The sequence below is a fragment of the Anabrus simplex genome, chromosome 2 (genome assembly GCF_040414725.1).
Source record: "Anabrus simplex isolate iqAnaSimp1 chromosome 2, ASM4041472v1, whole genome shotgun sequence".
In the NCBI taxonomy this organism is placed as follows: domain Eukaryota; kingdom Metazoa; phylum Arthropoda; class Insecta; order Orthoptera; family Tettigoniidae; genus Anabrus; species Anabrus simplex.
The window spans coordinates 1,183,785,016-1,183,802,920 of record NC_090266.1 but is presented as its reverse complement, the minus strand read 5'-3'; the positions used below and the strand labels follow the sequence as shown (position 1 = coordinate 1,183,802,920).

At 37.9% G+C, this 17,905-nt stretch overlaps 1 protein-coding gene across 1 annotated transcript in view; it reads right to left on the bottom strand.

Annotated features, from left to right (window-relative positions):
- The window catches only part of Rab4 (RAS oncogene family member Rab4), a 113,013-nt gene that overhangs the window by 76,858 nt on the left and 18,250 nt on the right, over positions 1-17,905 (bottom strand). The window contains exons 2-3 of the mRNA XM_067142158.2: positions 14,845-14,925; positions 5,941-6,055 (exon numbers count right to left, since the gene is read on the bottom strand). Coding sequence (XP_066998259.1) covers positions 5,941-6,055; positions 14,845-14,925 — 196 coding nt within the window. The remainder of the gene's footprint in view (positions 1-5,940; positions 6,056-14,844; positions 14,926-17,905) is intronic.

Below are 17,905 nucleotides of genomic sequence, written 5' to 3'. Positions count from 1 at the left end.
GTTTAAGAAAGCGGAGATTGTTATTAGTGGAATACTGTGTAGAAGGGATACTGACTGGAGGGTGATTGGGGATTTAAATGAGACTATGGAGTGGGTATGTGGGAAACTGGGAGTGAAATTTCTAGATCCAAATGGGTGGGTAGGAGATAGAGATCTGCGCTCAGATGGCCTTCATTTAAACCGCAGTGGTACGTATAAGTTAGGAAATTTGTTTGGAAGGGTAATAGGGAGGTACATTCAGGGAAACGGGATGGCCTAGGGAGCGGTGATAAGGGAACAGGGAACTGGAAATCAAGTAGGGATGACATAAAATTGTTAGTGTTGAACTGTAGAAGTATTGTAAGGAAAGATAGAATTAAGTAATTTAATAGATATATATTCACCAGATATTGTAATAGGAGTTGAATCATGGCTGAGATATGATATAGTGGATGCAGAAATTTTCTCACGGCACTGGAGTGTATATCGTAGAGATAGGATAGGAAGGGTGGGAGGCGGAGTGTTCATTCTGGTGAAAGAAGAATTTGTAAGCTACGAAAAAGTTAAAGATGAGACACATGAAATTCTAGGTGTAAGGCTCATTTCTAAAGATAATAGGCAACTTGATATATTTGGAGTGTACAGATCGGGAAAGGGTATCACTGACGCAGATTCAGAATTATTTGATAGGATAGTCAGCTATGTGGGAAACGACATGGAAAGAAATGTGATTGTAGCGGGAGATCTGAATTTGCCACATGTCAATTGGGAAGGAAATGCGAACGACAGAAAGCATGACCAACAAATGGCAAATAAGTTAATATGGGAAGGACAGCTGATTCAGAAAGTGATGGAACCAACCAGAGGGAAAAATATCCTGGATGTCGTGCTGATAAAACCAGATGAGCTCTATAGGGAAACTGAAGTAATAGATGGTATTAGTGATCATGAAGCTGTTTTTGTGGTAGTTAAAAATAAATGTGATAGAAAGGAAGGTCTTAAAAGTAGGACTGTTAGGCAGTACCACATGGCTGATAAAGCAGGCATGAGGCAGTTTCTAAAAAGTAGCTATGATCGGTGGAAAACGATAAATATAAATGTAAACAGACTCTGGGATGGGTTTAAAGAAATTGTTGAGGAATGCGAAAACAGGTTTGTACCATTAAGGGTGGTAAGGAATCGTAAAGACCCACCTTATTATAATAGAGAAATAAAGAGACTAAGAAGGAGGTGCAGACTGGAAAGAAATAGAGTTAGAAATGGCTGTGGAAGTAAGGAGAAATTGAAGGAACTTACTAGAAAATTGAATCTAGCAAAGGGAGCTAAGGATAATATGATGGCAAGCATAATTGGCAGTCATACGAATTTTAGTGAAAAATGGAAGGGTATGTATAGGTATTTTAAGGCAGAAACAGGTTCCAAGAAGGGCATTCCAGGAATAATTAATGAACAAGGGGAGTGTGTATATGAGGATCTTCAAAAGGCAGAAGTATTCAGTCAGCAGTATGTAAAGATTGTTGGTTACAAGGATAATGTCGAGATAGAGGAGGAGACTAAGGCCAAAGAAGTAATAAAATTTACATATGATAACAATGACATTTACAATAAGATACAAAAGTTAAAAACTAGAAAAGCGACTGGAATTGATCAGATTTCTGGGGATATACTAAAGACAATGGGTTGGGATATAGTACCATATCTGAAGTACTTATTTGATTATTGTTTGGTCGGAGGAGCTATACCAGATGAATGGAGAGTTGCTATAGTTGCCCCTGTGTATAAAGGAAAGGGTGATAGACATAAAGCTGAAAATTACAGGCCAGTAAGTTTGACATGCATTGTATGTAAGCTTTGGGAAGGCATTCTTTCTGATTATATTAGACATGTTTGCGAAATTAATAACTGGTTCGATAGAAGGCAATTCGGTTTTAGGAAAGGTTATTCCACTGAAGCTCAACTTGTAGGATTCCAGCAAGATATAGCAGATATCTTGGATTCAGGAGGTCAAATGGACTGTATCGCGATTGACCTGTCTAAAGCATTTGATAGGGTGGATCATGGGAGACTACTGGCAAAAATGAGTGCAATTGGACTAGACAAAAGAGTGACTGAATGGGTTGCTATATTTCTAGAAAATAGATCTCAGAGAATTAGAGTAGGTGAAGCTTTATCTGACCCTGTAATAATTAAGAGGGGAATTCCTCAAGGCAGTATTATCGGACCTTTATGTTTTCTTATATATATAAATGATATGAGTAAAGGAGTGGAATCGGAGGTAAGGCTTTTTGCGGATGATGTTATTCTCTATAGAGTGATAAATAAGTTACAAGATTGTGAGCAACTGCAACGTGACCTCGAAAATGTTGTGAGATGGACAGCAGGCAATGGTATGTTGATAAATGGAGTTAAAAGTCAGGTTGTGAGTTTCACAAATAGGAAAAGTCCTCTCAATTTTAATTACTGCGTTGATGGAGTGAAAGTTCCTTTTGGGGATCATTGTAACTAGGTGTTAATATAAGGAAAGATCTTCATTGGGGTAATCACATAAATGGGATTGTAAATAAAGGGTACAGATCTCTGCACATGGTTATGAGGGTGTTTAGGGGTTGTAGTAAGGATGTAAAGGAGAGGGCATATAAGTCTCTGGTAAGACCCCAACTAGAGTATGGTTCCAGTGTATGGGACCCTCACCAGGATTACCTGATTCAAGAACTGGAAAAAATCCAAAGAAAAGCAGCTCGATTTGTTCTGGGCGATTTCTGACAAAAGAGTAGCATTACAAAAATGTTGCAATGTTTGGGTTGGGAAGAATTGAGAGAAAGAAGAAGAGCTGCTCGACTAAGTGGTATGTTCCGGGCTGTCAGTGGAGAGATGGCGTGGAATGACATTAGTAGACGAATAAGTTTGAATGGCGTTTATAAAAGTAGGAAAGATCACAATATGAAGATAAAGTTGGAATTCAAGAGGACAAACTGGGGCAAATATTCATTTATAGGAAGGGGAGTTAGGGATTGGAATAACTTACCAAGAGAGATGTTCAATAAATTTCCAATTTCTTTGAAATCATTTAGGAAAAGGCTAGGAAAACAACAAATAGGGAATCTGCCACCTGGGCGACTGCCCTAAATGCAGATCAGTATTGACTGATTGATTGATTGACACTTATTTAGTACCACTTGCAGGTCTGTTACAAGTCCAACTTCACTGCGACTGAAGAACGACAATGAGCAAGACAGGTGGGGTTTGTTTATGTAAACTAGTCATAACAAATAGCTGGCAAGGACTAAATTTTCATGCTTCCCAACATTCCTTGTACAGTCAAAAAGATAAATCAGTACACATTTCAGCCCAAATCAAGAATTAATCAGTCTCCAATTAGATTGGGAAAATTGCACACTGTGCATTTGGCAGAAAATACTGAAAAGCTACTAGTAGTGTCTTGTAACTAGCGTTGAGTCCAGCTAAAGTTACCACTTATTTATTTTCTACTCTCAGTTTCATGATGCGGATGCTCCTGAGATAAAGATTCCGACACATTTTTTTTCTAGGGGCTTTACGTCGCACCGACACAGATAGGTCTTATGGCGACGATCATTCCGACACTGAAACCTGAGATGATATAGTAATATTAGATATGGACAAAACTTAATCTATAGACAAAAGGCTTATTATTGTAAATAATGACATAAACCTACTCTAAATGGTTTAGGAACTAATATATTTTAGCATGAAAATACATATTTCTTATTTTGAATTTTTCCTTCATTTTTTCCTGTTTTTTGGCAAAATATATTTTATATTTTCACAGCCTGGCTCCTTGGCTGAATGGACAGCGTAGTGTCCTTCGGATCAGAGGGCTCCATGTTCGATTCCCGGCTGGGCCAGAAATTTTAACTGTGTATGGTTAATTCCTACCATTCAGGGACTGGGTGTTCATGTTTGTCCCAACACAATCCTCTTCATGTTCACACAACACACTACATTGCCACAAAATTGGACCACATCCACATGTGTGACACGGTTTGCATCCACAAAACCACCAATGTGGGAAAAACGGTAAAGGAAGAATTTTAAATTTTAACAAAATTTTCTTTGTACTGTGCCTGTCTCTAGTTGTAAATCTAAGTTAACAAGAATAGACATGACGGTACAGAAAATATTAAATCAAAAGAATTAAAACTGTTGAAGCCCTTTAAGAAGCTGGAAATTGCATGAAAATTACATTAATATATTCATATGTAATGTTTTGATTGGTGTTCATTTTAGTGTTCTTAGGTTATGATAATGTCAATTCCGAATTAAAATGAAATTCTTTCTTTTCTATAAATAAATGTTAGGAGAGCTGAGAACAGCTTTCAGTCCAGGATGACAGTATTCTGAAAGCATCATGATATTTACATCAATGACAGTACACTTGTCAAAGAGTACTACCTGCCAGTGACAACCATTTAAGAGCATCTCCATCAAACATGTAGCAACGGAAATAATACTAATTTAAGATCACAGCAACCTCCACCTTTCCTGAGAAAAAGAGCCTGACACTAAAAACTGAGATGTAAAAGGGTGCTGTACAATAAATATGTGATATATATTGATTGATTGAAAAAAAAATATTCTCCCATCTGGAGACTGCCAAAGATGAACCTTAACAAAAAAAGTGGTTTACTATGGTTAACGTCTGAGACCAAAGTTTTATTTTCTAGGAAGGTGGACCATGGTGTCACTAACTACAGGTTCTTGAAGTATCTCATGTATATAGAGTGACAAAAACTATAAAGAACGATTAATCCAAGCAAAACATGTCTTTTGGCTCATAATCTGCAAAAAAGTTCTACAGTCATCTCAACCAACAGTTACACTGTAATGACAAACACTTTTAAAAAAAATGCAGTTTCTGTTCTTGAATTCTGCATTCCAACCACTACTTGCCATAAAATTTTCTGTAAATTCTGCTGTCAAGGTTCACACCAGAGGGTCACTTGAGAGGATGTTATGGTCATACTTTAAAACAAACACAATAGCATTAAGAAAATCAGTCGATAACATGTTTTCTCTACTCTCCACTTTGAATAAACCAACCCTCTAGAATTTTATTTTAAGAAAGGTTCATAAAGTACTTGGCTGTATTCTACTCCTTGGTAATATCATTCTGTTTTTCCTCCTTTTCCCATTTTATAATCTCTTCAAACTTTTTTCACTACACTCATATAAACTCATGTCTGATCACCATGCAATCACCACAGTTTACATTCACAAATAACACTGAATATCTGGAAGATAGTTAAGAAAGTGGAAAGAAATTTGGAATTTCAAAGCAAAGCATGAAAAACCTAACAAAACTTTCAATAATACTAATAATAATGTTATTTGCTTTATGTCCCACTAACTATTTTTACAGTTTTTGGAGACACCGAGATGCCAGAATTTAGTCCTGCAGGAGTTAATTTATGTGCCAGTAAATATACCGATAGGAGGCTGATGCATTTGGGCACCTTCAAATACCAACGGACTGAGCCAGGATCGAACCTGCCAAGTTGGGGTCAGAAGGCCATCCTGTCAACCGTTTGAGCCACTCAGCCTGGCAACAAAACTTCTTTCCCAGAAAATAATGTAAATGAACAAACAAGTGATGAATACCTACAACAGCAATGAGCGATATGAATGCAGACTGCATATGTTATACACACACAACACCAACACAGGTTGTACGCTATGATATCAAAAGTAGGCAGTAACTTAACAGTGTATAGGCTATTCAGTATATCCTTAGATTTCACAGAATTTACAGTACTGAACAGGAAAAGTGTCAACATATATGCTCAATAAGCATAGTTCTAAACTACTGAAAATACTGTACATTCTCATTTATAGCGAAAATGCAGTCAACTGCTCAGTCTATTCTTTATGTATAAGGTTGTACGCTCAGAAAAGGAAAGAAGAAAGGAAGTAAAATTGTCATACCTGAACCTTTCTTGACCAGCAGTATCCCATATTTGTAATTTGACAGATTTACCTCCAACATTTACTATTTTCGATCCAAATTCCACGCCAATTGTATGACTACTCTCATCTTTAACTGGAAAATTAAAACACAAAAGCAAGTTATATTCAGTAATCATTAACTGTGCACTATACATCAGTCACAAGTGGCCATGAATCATATTACATAATTAAGATGGGTCACATGAATTGCACACCCACCAAGGCACAGTGCGCAATTTCAGGAATCTAGCCGGCCAAAAATAGTATCTCAGAAGCTAATGGATCGATTTACATAAAACTTAGTATGTAACTGCTATTATTGGAGATAATTAAGTGTGTGGTCAATCAAGTACAAAGAACAAATTACTGTGCCTTGGTGGGTGTGCAATTCATGTGAATCTGTGAGGATGGCACCCTACCTATGATGAATTCTAATGCTGAAGACGGCATACTTACCCAGTCCCCTAACCACTGGAATTAACCAAAGGTTAAAATCGCCGACTCTGCCGGGAATCGAACCCGGGACCTCTTGGACCAATGGCCAGCACACTAACCATTGAGCCGGAGTGAAGTGATAAGTTTTACCTCACTCACTCACACAGTGAAACATCGCTCTCCATGGCTGTTGCACAAATATCTGAGACTGATTGTATTTTTGATACATACCGGGCACGCCAGGAACAGAATTAGTAATCTTTGTAATTTTAATAATTTTTTTTACAGCTTTAAGAAATTAAATAGATGTTAATAGTGGGACATGCTGTTTAGAATGTTTAAAAACAGATAGGAATACATGTACTTAGTTATTAGATGCAGTTACATCAGAATCGCTAACTTCACTGTCATTATCTCCTTCGGCAGAACCAGATACAGGAGACTCAGACAGTAAGTTGAGCACTTCTCGTGAAAGCAGAATCAACTTCCTCCTCCATTTCCTTAATCTGGTAATGTAAGGGTCTGATGATATAAGCAGCCTATGAAAAAGGTCAGTATTTGTGTACTTTCTGGAAGGTTTCCTGTTATCTTTATTCCTGGTCTCCTGCGCTTCCTCGGAGAGTTGTCCAATAGCTATAATACAGTGCCTAATTACCTCCTCTCCATGATCCAAGAGTTTGTGCAAAGTTACAGGCATGCAGTACGATTTGTATTTTTGTAAGAACAATTGAATAGTTTCCTTTGCGTACATTCAAAATGTCACTTTATCAATGGCTTACCCACACGAAAGAGTTTCTAAGATGACACATAGATGGTTTATTAAATTTAGATCTACTCCAGTAACATCCGCAGAAGTAGAAGCCTCCCTGAAGAATCTTCTAGTGGTTTCCATCATTGGTACTGCCAGCACTTTGCTTCGGATATCAACCAATAGCCCAGTTTCCTTCCTGAACCGAACCTGTATATTCTTCTTTCTTCAACCAGTTTCTTCTCCTTGGCATCCCTTATTTGCCACTTTCTCACGTCAAGACGGTACGCTATATGTAAAAGGCATTCAAAACATCGAATCTATGCATGAAGTGATCATAACCCAAACTTCAGTGTTGTTGGGTTTACTCTTTCAATCACTTCGGGAATATTATTCATCCGTTTAGGGGACGCACCACATATATAACAACTTTGGGAAGACTGGTAGGAAGACAATGTACTGCAGACTTTTCCACCCACCACAGTGAAGTGTAGCTCATGTTCAACCACTCTGTGAACTGTTGGCAGCTCACTTCTGTAGTGAAGTCATCTACAGTATTTATTTATTGCGTGTGTATTTTAGGCTTTAAATCAGTGCGTAATTGTATTGTGTTGAGTGAGAGTTATGTGATAAGCCTACGTGTGATTTCTTTCTTTAACATTAATACTGTGATCTTTTATAGTCATCTGCAGTATTTATTTATTGCATCTTTTTTCTAGCTTTTAATGTCTGGATACATTGATTAAATGCAATTAAATACATCCCCCACCCCACGAACCCATAAAATGATTTGTCTATTTTCTCCCGCAATTTGCCTAATATTTCAGCGCTGAGGTTTCTTATGTGACATAGTTAACCTCTGATTCTGTACAAACCAAAAGTGGCCCCTGCGAACCCCGCGTCCCCTTTAGTATACATACATACATACATTATCATTAAAGACTGGTATGCCTTTCAGCGTTCAGTCTGCAGGCCTCTGTGAATTTACTAAAAAAATCTATAAATTTTAATAATAATATTTGAGATATAATTTACTAAACGTCGCCACAATCCTCTATTTGCAACTAGTGCTGTGGCCTCATTTAGCTCCATACCTTTTATCTTTAAAACTTTAGAAACCGAGTCTAACCATCGTCGACTTGGTCTACCTCTTCATCCCTAAATTAGCCTTTATCTCCTAATTCCGAGTACTCTCCTGCCATCGTTTCCACCTGTTTGTACCAGCAATCATTCTTGCTACTTTCATGTCTGTTACTTCTAACTTATGAATAAGATATCCTGAGTCCACCCAGCTTTCGCTCCCGTAAAGCAAAGTTGGTCTGAAAACAGACCGATGAAAAGATAGTTTCGTGTGGGAGCTGACTTCCTTCTTACAGAATACTGCTGATCGCAACTGCGAGCTCACTGCATTAGCTTTACTACACCTTGATTCAATCTCACTTACTATATTACCATCCTGGGAGAACACACAACCTAAATACTTGAAATTATCGACCTGTTCTAGCTTTGTATCACCAATCTGGCATTCAATTCTGTTGAATTTCTTACCTACTGACATCAATTTAGTCTTCGAAAGGCTAATTTTCATACCATACTCATCCCACCTATTTTCAAGTTCTAAGATATTAGACTGCAGGCTATCAGCACAATCTGCCATCAAGACTAAGTCGTCAGCATAGGCTAGACTGCTTACTACATTTCCACCTAACTGAATCCCTCTCTGCCATTTTATACTTTTCACCAGATGATCCATGTAAACAACGAACAGCAGAGGTGAAAGATTACAGCCTTGTCTAACCCCTGTAAGTACCCTGAACCAAGAACTCATTCTACCATCAATTCTCACTGAAGCCCAATTGTCAACATAAATGCCTTTGATTGATTTTAATAATCTGCCTTTAATTCCATAGTCCCCCAGTATAGTGAACATCTTTTCCCTCGGTACCCTGTCATATGCTTTCTCTAGAAGTACGAAACATAAACACAACTGCCTATTCCTCTCGTAACATTTTTCAATTACCTGGCGCGTACTGAAAATATGATCCTGACAGCCTCTCCGTGGTCTGAAACCACACTGGTTTTCATCCAACTACCTCTCAACGACTGATCGCACCCTCCGTTTCAAGATGCCAGTGAATACTTTCCCTGGTATACTAATCAATGAGATACCTTGATAGTTGTTGCAATCCTTCCTGTTCTCTTGCTTATAGATAGGTGTAATTTATGCTTTTGTCCAATCTGAAGGTACCTTACCAACACTCCATGCTAATCTTACTATTCTATGAAGCCATTTAATCTAGGCCTTCCCACTATACTTCACCATCTCAGGTCTAATTACATCTATTACTGCTGCTTTATGACAATGGAGTATATTTACCATCCTTTCCACTTCAAGCGTAATTTCACCATTGTCATTTTCCTCCTCCCCATGAGCTTGGCTGTTCGCAACACCACCAGGATAATTTCCATTTACAATGAGAAGATGTTCAAAATATTCCCTCCACCTCTCTAGAGATTCCATGGGATCTATTATGAGTTCACCCGAATTACTCAAAACACTGTTCATTTCCTTTTTCTCTCCCTTCCTAAGATCCTTTATTATTATTGTCCAGAAAGGTTTCCCTGCTGCTTGACCTAGCCTTTCAAGGTTGTTAACAAAACCTTCCCATGATATCTTTTTGGATTCAACAACTATTTGTTTCGCTCCGTTTTGTTCATTTACGTACAAATCCCTGTCTGCCTCGGCCCTTATTTGGAGCCATTTCTGAAAAGCCTTCTTTTTACGTTTACAACCCGCTCTCACTTCATCATTCCACCAAGATGTTTGCCTTTTCCCATCTTTACACACAGTTGTTCCTAGGCATTCCCTTGCTGTTTCTACTAGAGCATCCCTGTATATCCTATATCCTGAACCTGCTTACTGTCCACTGTTCGAAACTTCTCACTGATCATTTCCATGTACTTCTGTCTAATTTCCTTGTCCTGGAGATTTTCTACCCTTATTCGTTTGCAGACAGATTTCACTTTCTCTACCCTAGGCCTACAGATACTTAGTTCACTACAGATCAGACAGTGGTCTGTATCATCGAAAAATCCCCGGAAAACTTGTACATTTCTAACAGATTTCCTGAATTCAAAATTGGTTACGATATAGTCTATTATGGATCTGGTACCCCTAGCCTCCCATGTGTAACGGTGAAGAGCCTTATGCTTGAAGAATGTATTTGGAACTGCTAAACCCATACTAGCACAGAAGTCCAGCAAACGCTTCCCATTCCTATTAGCTTCCATATCTTCCCCCACATTTACCAATCACCCTTTCGTATCCTTCGGTTCTATTCCCAACTCTCGCTTTGAAATCGCCCATTAGCACTACTCTTGCTGTTGACCCTGTCCACGATGTCACTCAATGCTTCATAAATTGTCAACTTCATCCTCATCTGCACCCTCACATGGTGAATACACCGAGACAATTCTCGTCCTAATTCCTCCAACTGACAAATCTACCCACATCATTCGCTCATTTACATGCCTAACAGAAACTATGTTGCGTGCAATGGTATTCCTGATAATGAGCCCTACCCCAGACTCTGCCCTTCCCTTTCTAAAACCCATCAAGTACACTTTATAATCTCCTATGTCTTCCTCGTTATCTCCCCTTACCCGAATATCACTTACTCCTAGTATATCCAGATGCATCTTCTTTGCTGACTCAGCCAGTTCTACTTTCTTTCGTCCATAAGCCCCATTAATATTGATAGCTCCCCATTGAATTCCATTTCGTCCGCCAAGCTGTATTCGAGGAGTCCCTCGCCTGTCAAATGGGAGTGGGACTCCGTTACTCCCATAGGTCCGAGGCTTACTTAAAATGTTCTGAGCTCGGTAAACTCATGAACCAGGATGCTACCCTACTTGCACATAGTCCAAGTGAGGATCTCTCCTCTAACGGGTTATGGACCACCGTTGGATTGTATAGACCTAGCCGCCTAAGCACAAGGAGGGCCATGACTCAGACTATGTCCGAGATGCCCACTCCCATTCCATAGCAACTGGTATCCCGACTCTCAGGACCACTTACTAGGCCACTCAGCCGTTGCCCATGGTTCACGAACTAGGACGTGACTACAGTAACCCACACTTGAACCATGTCCCCTTTAGTTCATAAACAATTCGTAGCTTAGTTTCTTCAGCTTTTTGTCTTTTGGCTTCTGAAAAAAATAAATTACTCTCATGGTCGCAGCAATAAGTCACAGTTTTCTATTCATTAAAATATAGATAACTCCTCCAAATGACTTTCATTGCGGAAATCAAAGACAATCCATTTTGAAAGTCAGCTTAAATTTGTATAATTAGGTAGCGCTTAGACACACTGTACTTGAATTTTAAGTCGATATTCCGGAAAAAAAATATAGTAATTTTCAGAAAATGCTACATACTATATAAAATACATACCTTCAACTAATATAATCACATTGCAAGCTAAAGAAATATTTAGTTCTGACGTCCTTACTGAGCCCTCACTTAATAATAACTGCGCGTCTTATAAACACGACTCACAGAAAATACGCACCAAAGACAAGGGTTGAAGATATTTTTGGCCGGCTGGATGCTAGAAATTACCCAATGTGTAAGGTAAGCACCATTAAGATACCAGAGAGAATGGTATTTAAAAGTTTAAAAAAAGGAGTCTCCCGGAAAAGCACTAGTCTTCCCCAAGGTGAAACAACCACACAGTCTATTAAATCACTTAAAGAGAAAAAACAAAAGGTTAAGAAATGTGAGGAGGAGTAAAAACTTCACAAACAATTATAATTTGGCTTCAACATTATGATAATGGTTCCCGTATACAACAGTGAACTGCGCTGAAAGTCTACAAAAACGTTTGCATTTATGAAAAAAAAAAAAAACCTGATGATTTCTTGTTGACTTAGGAAGAGTTAAGTTAGTACAAGCAATAGACTTGAAATAGCGGAAACTCATAATAATTTTATTAGTTTACATTCCACTAACTACTTTTAAGGTTTTCAGAGATGGCAAGGTGCCAGAATTTTGTCCCGTAGGAGTTCATTAATGTGCCAGTAAATCTACCATCACGAGGCCAGTGTACTGGAGCACCTTCAAATAAAATAAAAGATTTTGTGTGCACAAACAAATGCGGAGGCCATTGTCAACGTTATAATTGGAACTCATGCTATCAATAGTGCTGTTGTAGCAGTCCAAGACAATGACGTTCTATATTTTGGAGTGTGTACAGATACTTCAAATCATGGTCACACAAAAATGTTTCCCTTAGTGATTCCATATTTTTCAGTGATGTGCAGGGAGGATTGTAAATTAATGTTATAGACATGCAGTGTGTTACAAATGAAACATGCAGAAACAATTTCATCCACGGTTACAAACATTCTTCGTACAAAAGGAAATTTCAACAAGTGTGCTGCCTAAGGAGGCAATAACTGCAACACTAATTTTGGTGGTGTTAGCAGAGGTAATGGGAAAAATGTTTTCTCCAACCTTAAATCATAAGAATCTAGTAGGTGTAGGATGTCCAGTCCATGTTCTCCGTAATTGTATCCGACACGGAAAAGATATTTTACCATTCAATGTTGAATATATCATTCTGAAAATATTCTATTACTTCTCTGTCTACACTGTTCACACAGAAAATCGATGAGAATTTCTAAGTAATCCTTATAAATTCCTTGCAAATAAAACAGTTAAAGATTCCACCCAATTATGTAATATTCTCAATAACTTCAAAATTGCTCCAAATCATACATTAGTTTCCTTTGACATTACTAATATGTATCCAAGTATTCTCATAAAAGAAACAATAGCCATTATTAACAACAATCTAAGACAATACAGCAATAAGACATTCTTGAAATAGAAGAATTTATGAACATTTTAGAATTGGTCCTCAATAATAATTACTTTGGATTCAATGATATCATTTACAAGCAATATGGTCTTACCATGGGCACACTGGCCTCGGGGATCTTAGCGGAGATATACACTGATCATTTAGAGTACACTAATATCAGTAGCATAGCTAATACAGAATGCTGGTTGAGATATGCAGATTATGTTCTGGTGGTGATGGATGAACGGTTAAATGACCGTGAATGAACATTACAGTTGCTTAACAACATATATTCTCATATTAAATTTACTTTGCGCCCCAACTCACACAAAAAAAATTCATATCACAGCATGCAAAACTTTTGCTAAAATTATAAAATCGAACTTGGTAACATTACAAAATTCTGTTTCTTGTTCACTGAATTCAGTATTATGTTCTGTGGCTAGGAGGTCCTTGGACATGCATGCGATTTGCTAAGGGGGCCTCAGACACCAAAAGATTGAAAAACCCTGATTTACACAGTTACTGTGACTGAAACTGTTGCTGAAATTACATTTTATGTTCACTCTTCATACATCTACTGTTAATGTACTTGATAAAACTGTCTTCCAAAGCAGATAATTTTAAACAAAATATTCTGATAATTATGTCTGTCATTTTCACAAGTGAAAAAAAAAAAAAATGTGTTTATGATATAGGCTAATATTTTAGTTCACAGACATGATAATAAGCTTTTGGGATTTTGCCATGTCCGAAAACAAGGTGAAATTCTTTACAGTTTCACAGAGAACTTTGCTCCATGTCTTCAGAAGGAAATCTCGTCTGTTTACAAGCAAAATTCGAACCTTCATCATTCTTGCTGCAGAGGTCTGTAGCAAGTGGTACTCTCGTTCCTCACTAGATGGCTCACTGTGTGTTAGCAGAAAAAAACGAGAAAAATGAGCGTCAGGAAGAAGGGAGATTGAAGGACGTACAAAAACAAGGTTGAAGATAGTTTTATTTATTATTTCTTCTACCACATTCGTCCCTGATTCATCCAATGAACTTGCTGTTTACTATGCATGCATATACAATGAAACAAGAAACATCTTAATTGGAGCTCAGAAGGCTAGTGCACAGTGAGCCATCTAGTGACGAATGAGAATACCACTTACTATTTTTTTTTAAATTTAAAAAAACATTCTTAAATTCAAACCTTCATTATTAGATAAGTCTTGCTAATGAATAGACTAGATTTTCTTCTGAAGAAATGGAATAAGGTTCTCTGTGAAACGTTTTCGGATGCAGAAAAAGCCCACAAGCTTATCATCATGTTTACCATTACAAGCCGTGAAAGCATTAATCTAAATATTTTTACAGTATTTCATAGTTTCCATACAATGAGCACCGTTTTTTTTTTTTTTTTTTTTTTGAGAATCTCTTTTACGCCGCACCGACAGATAGGTCTTATGGCGACAATGGGATAGGAAAGGACTAGGAGCAGGAAGGAAGCAGCCATGGCCTTAATTAAAGTACAGCCCCAGCATTTGCCTGGAGTGGAAATGGGAAACCACGGAAAACCATCTTCAGGGCTGTGGACAGTGGGGTTCGAACCCACTCTCTCAGAGATGCAAGCCCCTAACAACACGGCCAACTCGCCCAGTAATGAGCACCCTGACAGACTGGACAGCCACAGAAATGCCTATACTACTCCCTTTAGTTTCTGCGCTGCAAGGTGGATTTGAAGGATGAATTCCCCATTCCTTTTATTTTTTTATAGGCTTATTTCAAACAGATAATCTCTTTTCATTTTAGTGTTCCAACTGCTACAACACTGAAAGGCTGAAAACCTACTCACATTTGCTTTCAATGAACTGATGCAGGAGGCAAGACTTTCCAGATCCTGCACTTCCTATGACCAGGAATTTGAACAAGAAATCTGGAACAAAGAATAACGCACACTCAAGAACTATAAACAAAGTATGTTTTTCAGAAAATTATTGCAAGAAAATTGTCCATACACATTTTAATAAAGACAAAATTCTTTATAAACCAGAGAATATACAATCAAGTTGATAACATGGGAAAACTAAGATAATTAAGACATACGCTCCCACAATACTAAATGATAAGTTCTCAAGTGAAACGGACATATAAACAAACTAATGAAAAAATAAAATTAAGCATCTAGTGGTGGAAATGAAATTATAACAACTGAAAGGTCATGCAGCAGTATTGAAATAATTATTAGAATATCAGATCAAATGGACAACAAAGTTGTCAGTACAAGCATGCTTTTCGTCCCGCACCAATCGGGTATAACACTCCTTCAGGCCAAAATTAATGAGTCAATTTGGTACGGAGGGAAGTCGTACAGTCATTGTATCCTCTCGAGGCAAATCTGTCCACAACTGTCCCACGATATCCCGCAGATTGCCACCGAGTTGGAATCGATATCCAAGGTGATCCCACAAATGTTCAAACGTAGACAGATTGATAGATTTGTTGGCTAGGAGGGTACATCAATATGAGGCCGGACATCCATTGACACATATGATATGAATGGACAAGCATTGTGTTGCATGAATTTAATGGTTAAAAGCCTGTATTGACAGTGATCAATTATATCGTAGGGGGCCTATACATGTTTTGAGAGAAGTCCATCATTTTTCAATACTGAAACAAAGTATTCAATTATTAAAATACAATTATGTCAAGTAGGACAAGTTTCATCCATTCTTTTGTGACATTTTCAGCTACTTAATGAGGAAGAATAATTCCTATATTCCTAGGCCTATTTTATTGTAATATGTTTTTAAGACAAAAAGACAGACAGTTCATCTTGTGTCATAATATTTTTCAATGTATATCTTTTCTCTCATGCCTTTGCTGGCGAGACCTAGTGTTTACAGTACACTATATCTTCTAGTACGGGCTAGAACAAATTTGTTACTTTCAGTTCCTTGTCTCAGTCTTATCCTTGGCTTTGACAATACGAAAGTGATTGAAGTATAAGCGATGCTAGTAATACCATTCCATTCGCAGCCAGTCCTTGTTATGATTGGTATGAAAATGTCGCACATAGGGCTGGTTGGTGCATGCATTTCAGCTGGCTTGGTATACTGATATGTAATAGCAACTTCTACGCGACGAGGAAAGCAACGTGAAACTACCTCGCTCCTTGTTTCCCTAGTATGCTTCTTCAATGATGCCTACGCCATCTATGGTGGAGCTGTTGAGCCTTCAAGCTGAATATCCAACATACATACAAATTATTCTCAGGGAAACAAATAATTAACTATAAGGGCCAGACTCGTAACTTCAATACAATTTCATTACCATGCTATATAACATAGCTGCATTACCTTCATTTCAGTCTTTAAATGAAGCCAATATCTTAATTCTAAGTGGACATTTCATTTCTCCAATTCATGACAAATATTACCGGTACACATAAAGAGTAAAATCACTTACTTTTCTACTCCTAAAAACCTCCTGCTGCATAAACGGTGCCAAATTCTTTCTTGGGATTTTAGGTTAATTGGTTTCTTCCTGGCCCATAAGTATCTCCACCGCTTTTGCTTCAGAGTACACTGCTTCATAGTCAGACTGAGGTGCTTCTTATCTGCGACATCTACATCGGACACTGTCTTCTTGCCAGGATTGATTCCAGCCTTTTTCAGGATGTTCTGTTTCAATGTATTGCTGTTGCTAAAATTGCAAATACTCTTTATTACTCTAAGCTGTAGGGTTTTGCATCCTATGTACACATCCTTTTGGCAATGTCGTCAAATCAAGCTGCTGGACGTTTCATAGGGATTCTGTGTTTTCCCATGTAAACATTTAGTCAAGAATACAATCTGGTTAGTTCTGACATCTGCTGCCCACCAGGATGACTAACTTCTGAGTATGAGAAATAAACCGTTCAAATACATCTAGCATTTTGAATAAAAAAATTTAAAAAAAGAAATACTGAACAAGAAATGACAAGCTGTCAAAGTGACAGCTGCAGAACAATGTGTGCACCCAATATTTAAGTGAATACAAATAAGCTAAACAACAAGAGAAAAGAATAAACTATACAGTATATTTCTGGAAACTAAAGAAAACACTTCAATTTGGTCCAATAATTATTTATTTTGTGTGAAAATTTTACCTCAAAAAGACTGTAATGGAGGGTCGAAGAATACCTTCAGTCATGCTCTATGGCTCCTCACACCATAATATCAAGAGTAGTGCCAGTATGTCTCTCCACAATATTTTCAGGATATGTCCTCTCCCCTCTGCGTCAGCATACTTGCACACGATGGTCATCTGTGGTAACAAAGCTTTTAAAAGTTTTAGGGTCCACCTTATTCAATACTATACAATTTGTTGTGTAGATGTAATTACAACATATTATGTTTATTCATAACCAGTTTTGATGCTATACTGCATCATCAGCTGAACAGAGGCATTGGAAAACTTTTTTTTTTTTTTGCCAGTTGCTTTACGTCAGGTCTTCTGGCGACGATGGGATAGGAAAGGCCTAGGAGTTGGAAGGAAGCGGCCGTGACCTTAATTAAGGTACAGCCCCAACATTTGCCTGGTGTGAAAATGGGGAACCACAGAAAACCACCTTCAGGGCTGCCGACAGTGGGATTCGAACCCACTATCTTCTAGATGCAAGCTCAGAGCCACGCGCCTCTAACTGCATGGCCAACTCGCCCGGTCATTGGAAAACTGGCAATCGTATAAATATTATCAACATTAACATTATCACAAATTAAAATCCATAACCTTACAATTAAAATGAATATATATTTAAAAAGCTATAGTGTTTGTCCTTCCATTCTCAACAAGTCGAAGACTTGCGGGTCTGTTGTACCGAATTATTAAAACCATATGAGGGGCCGATGACCTTCGATGTTAGGCCCCTT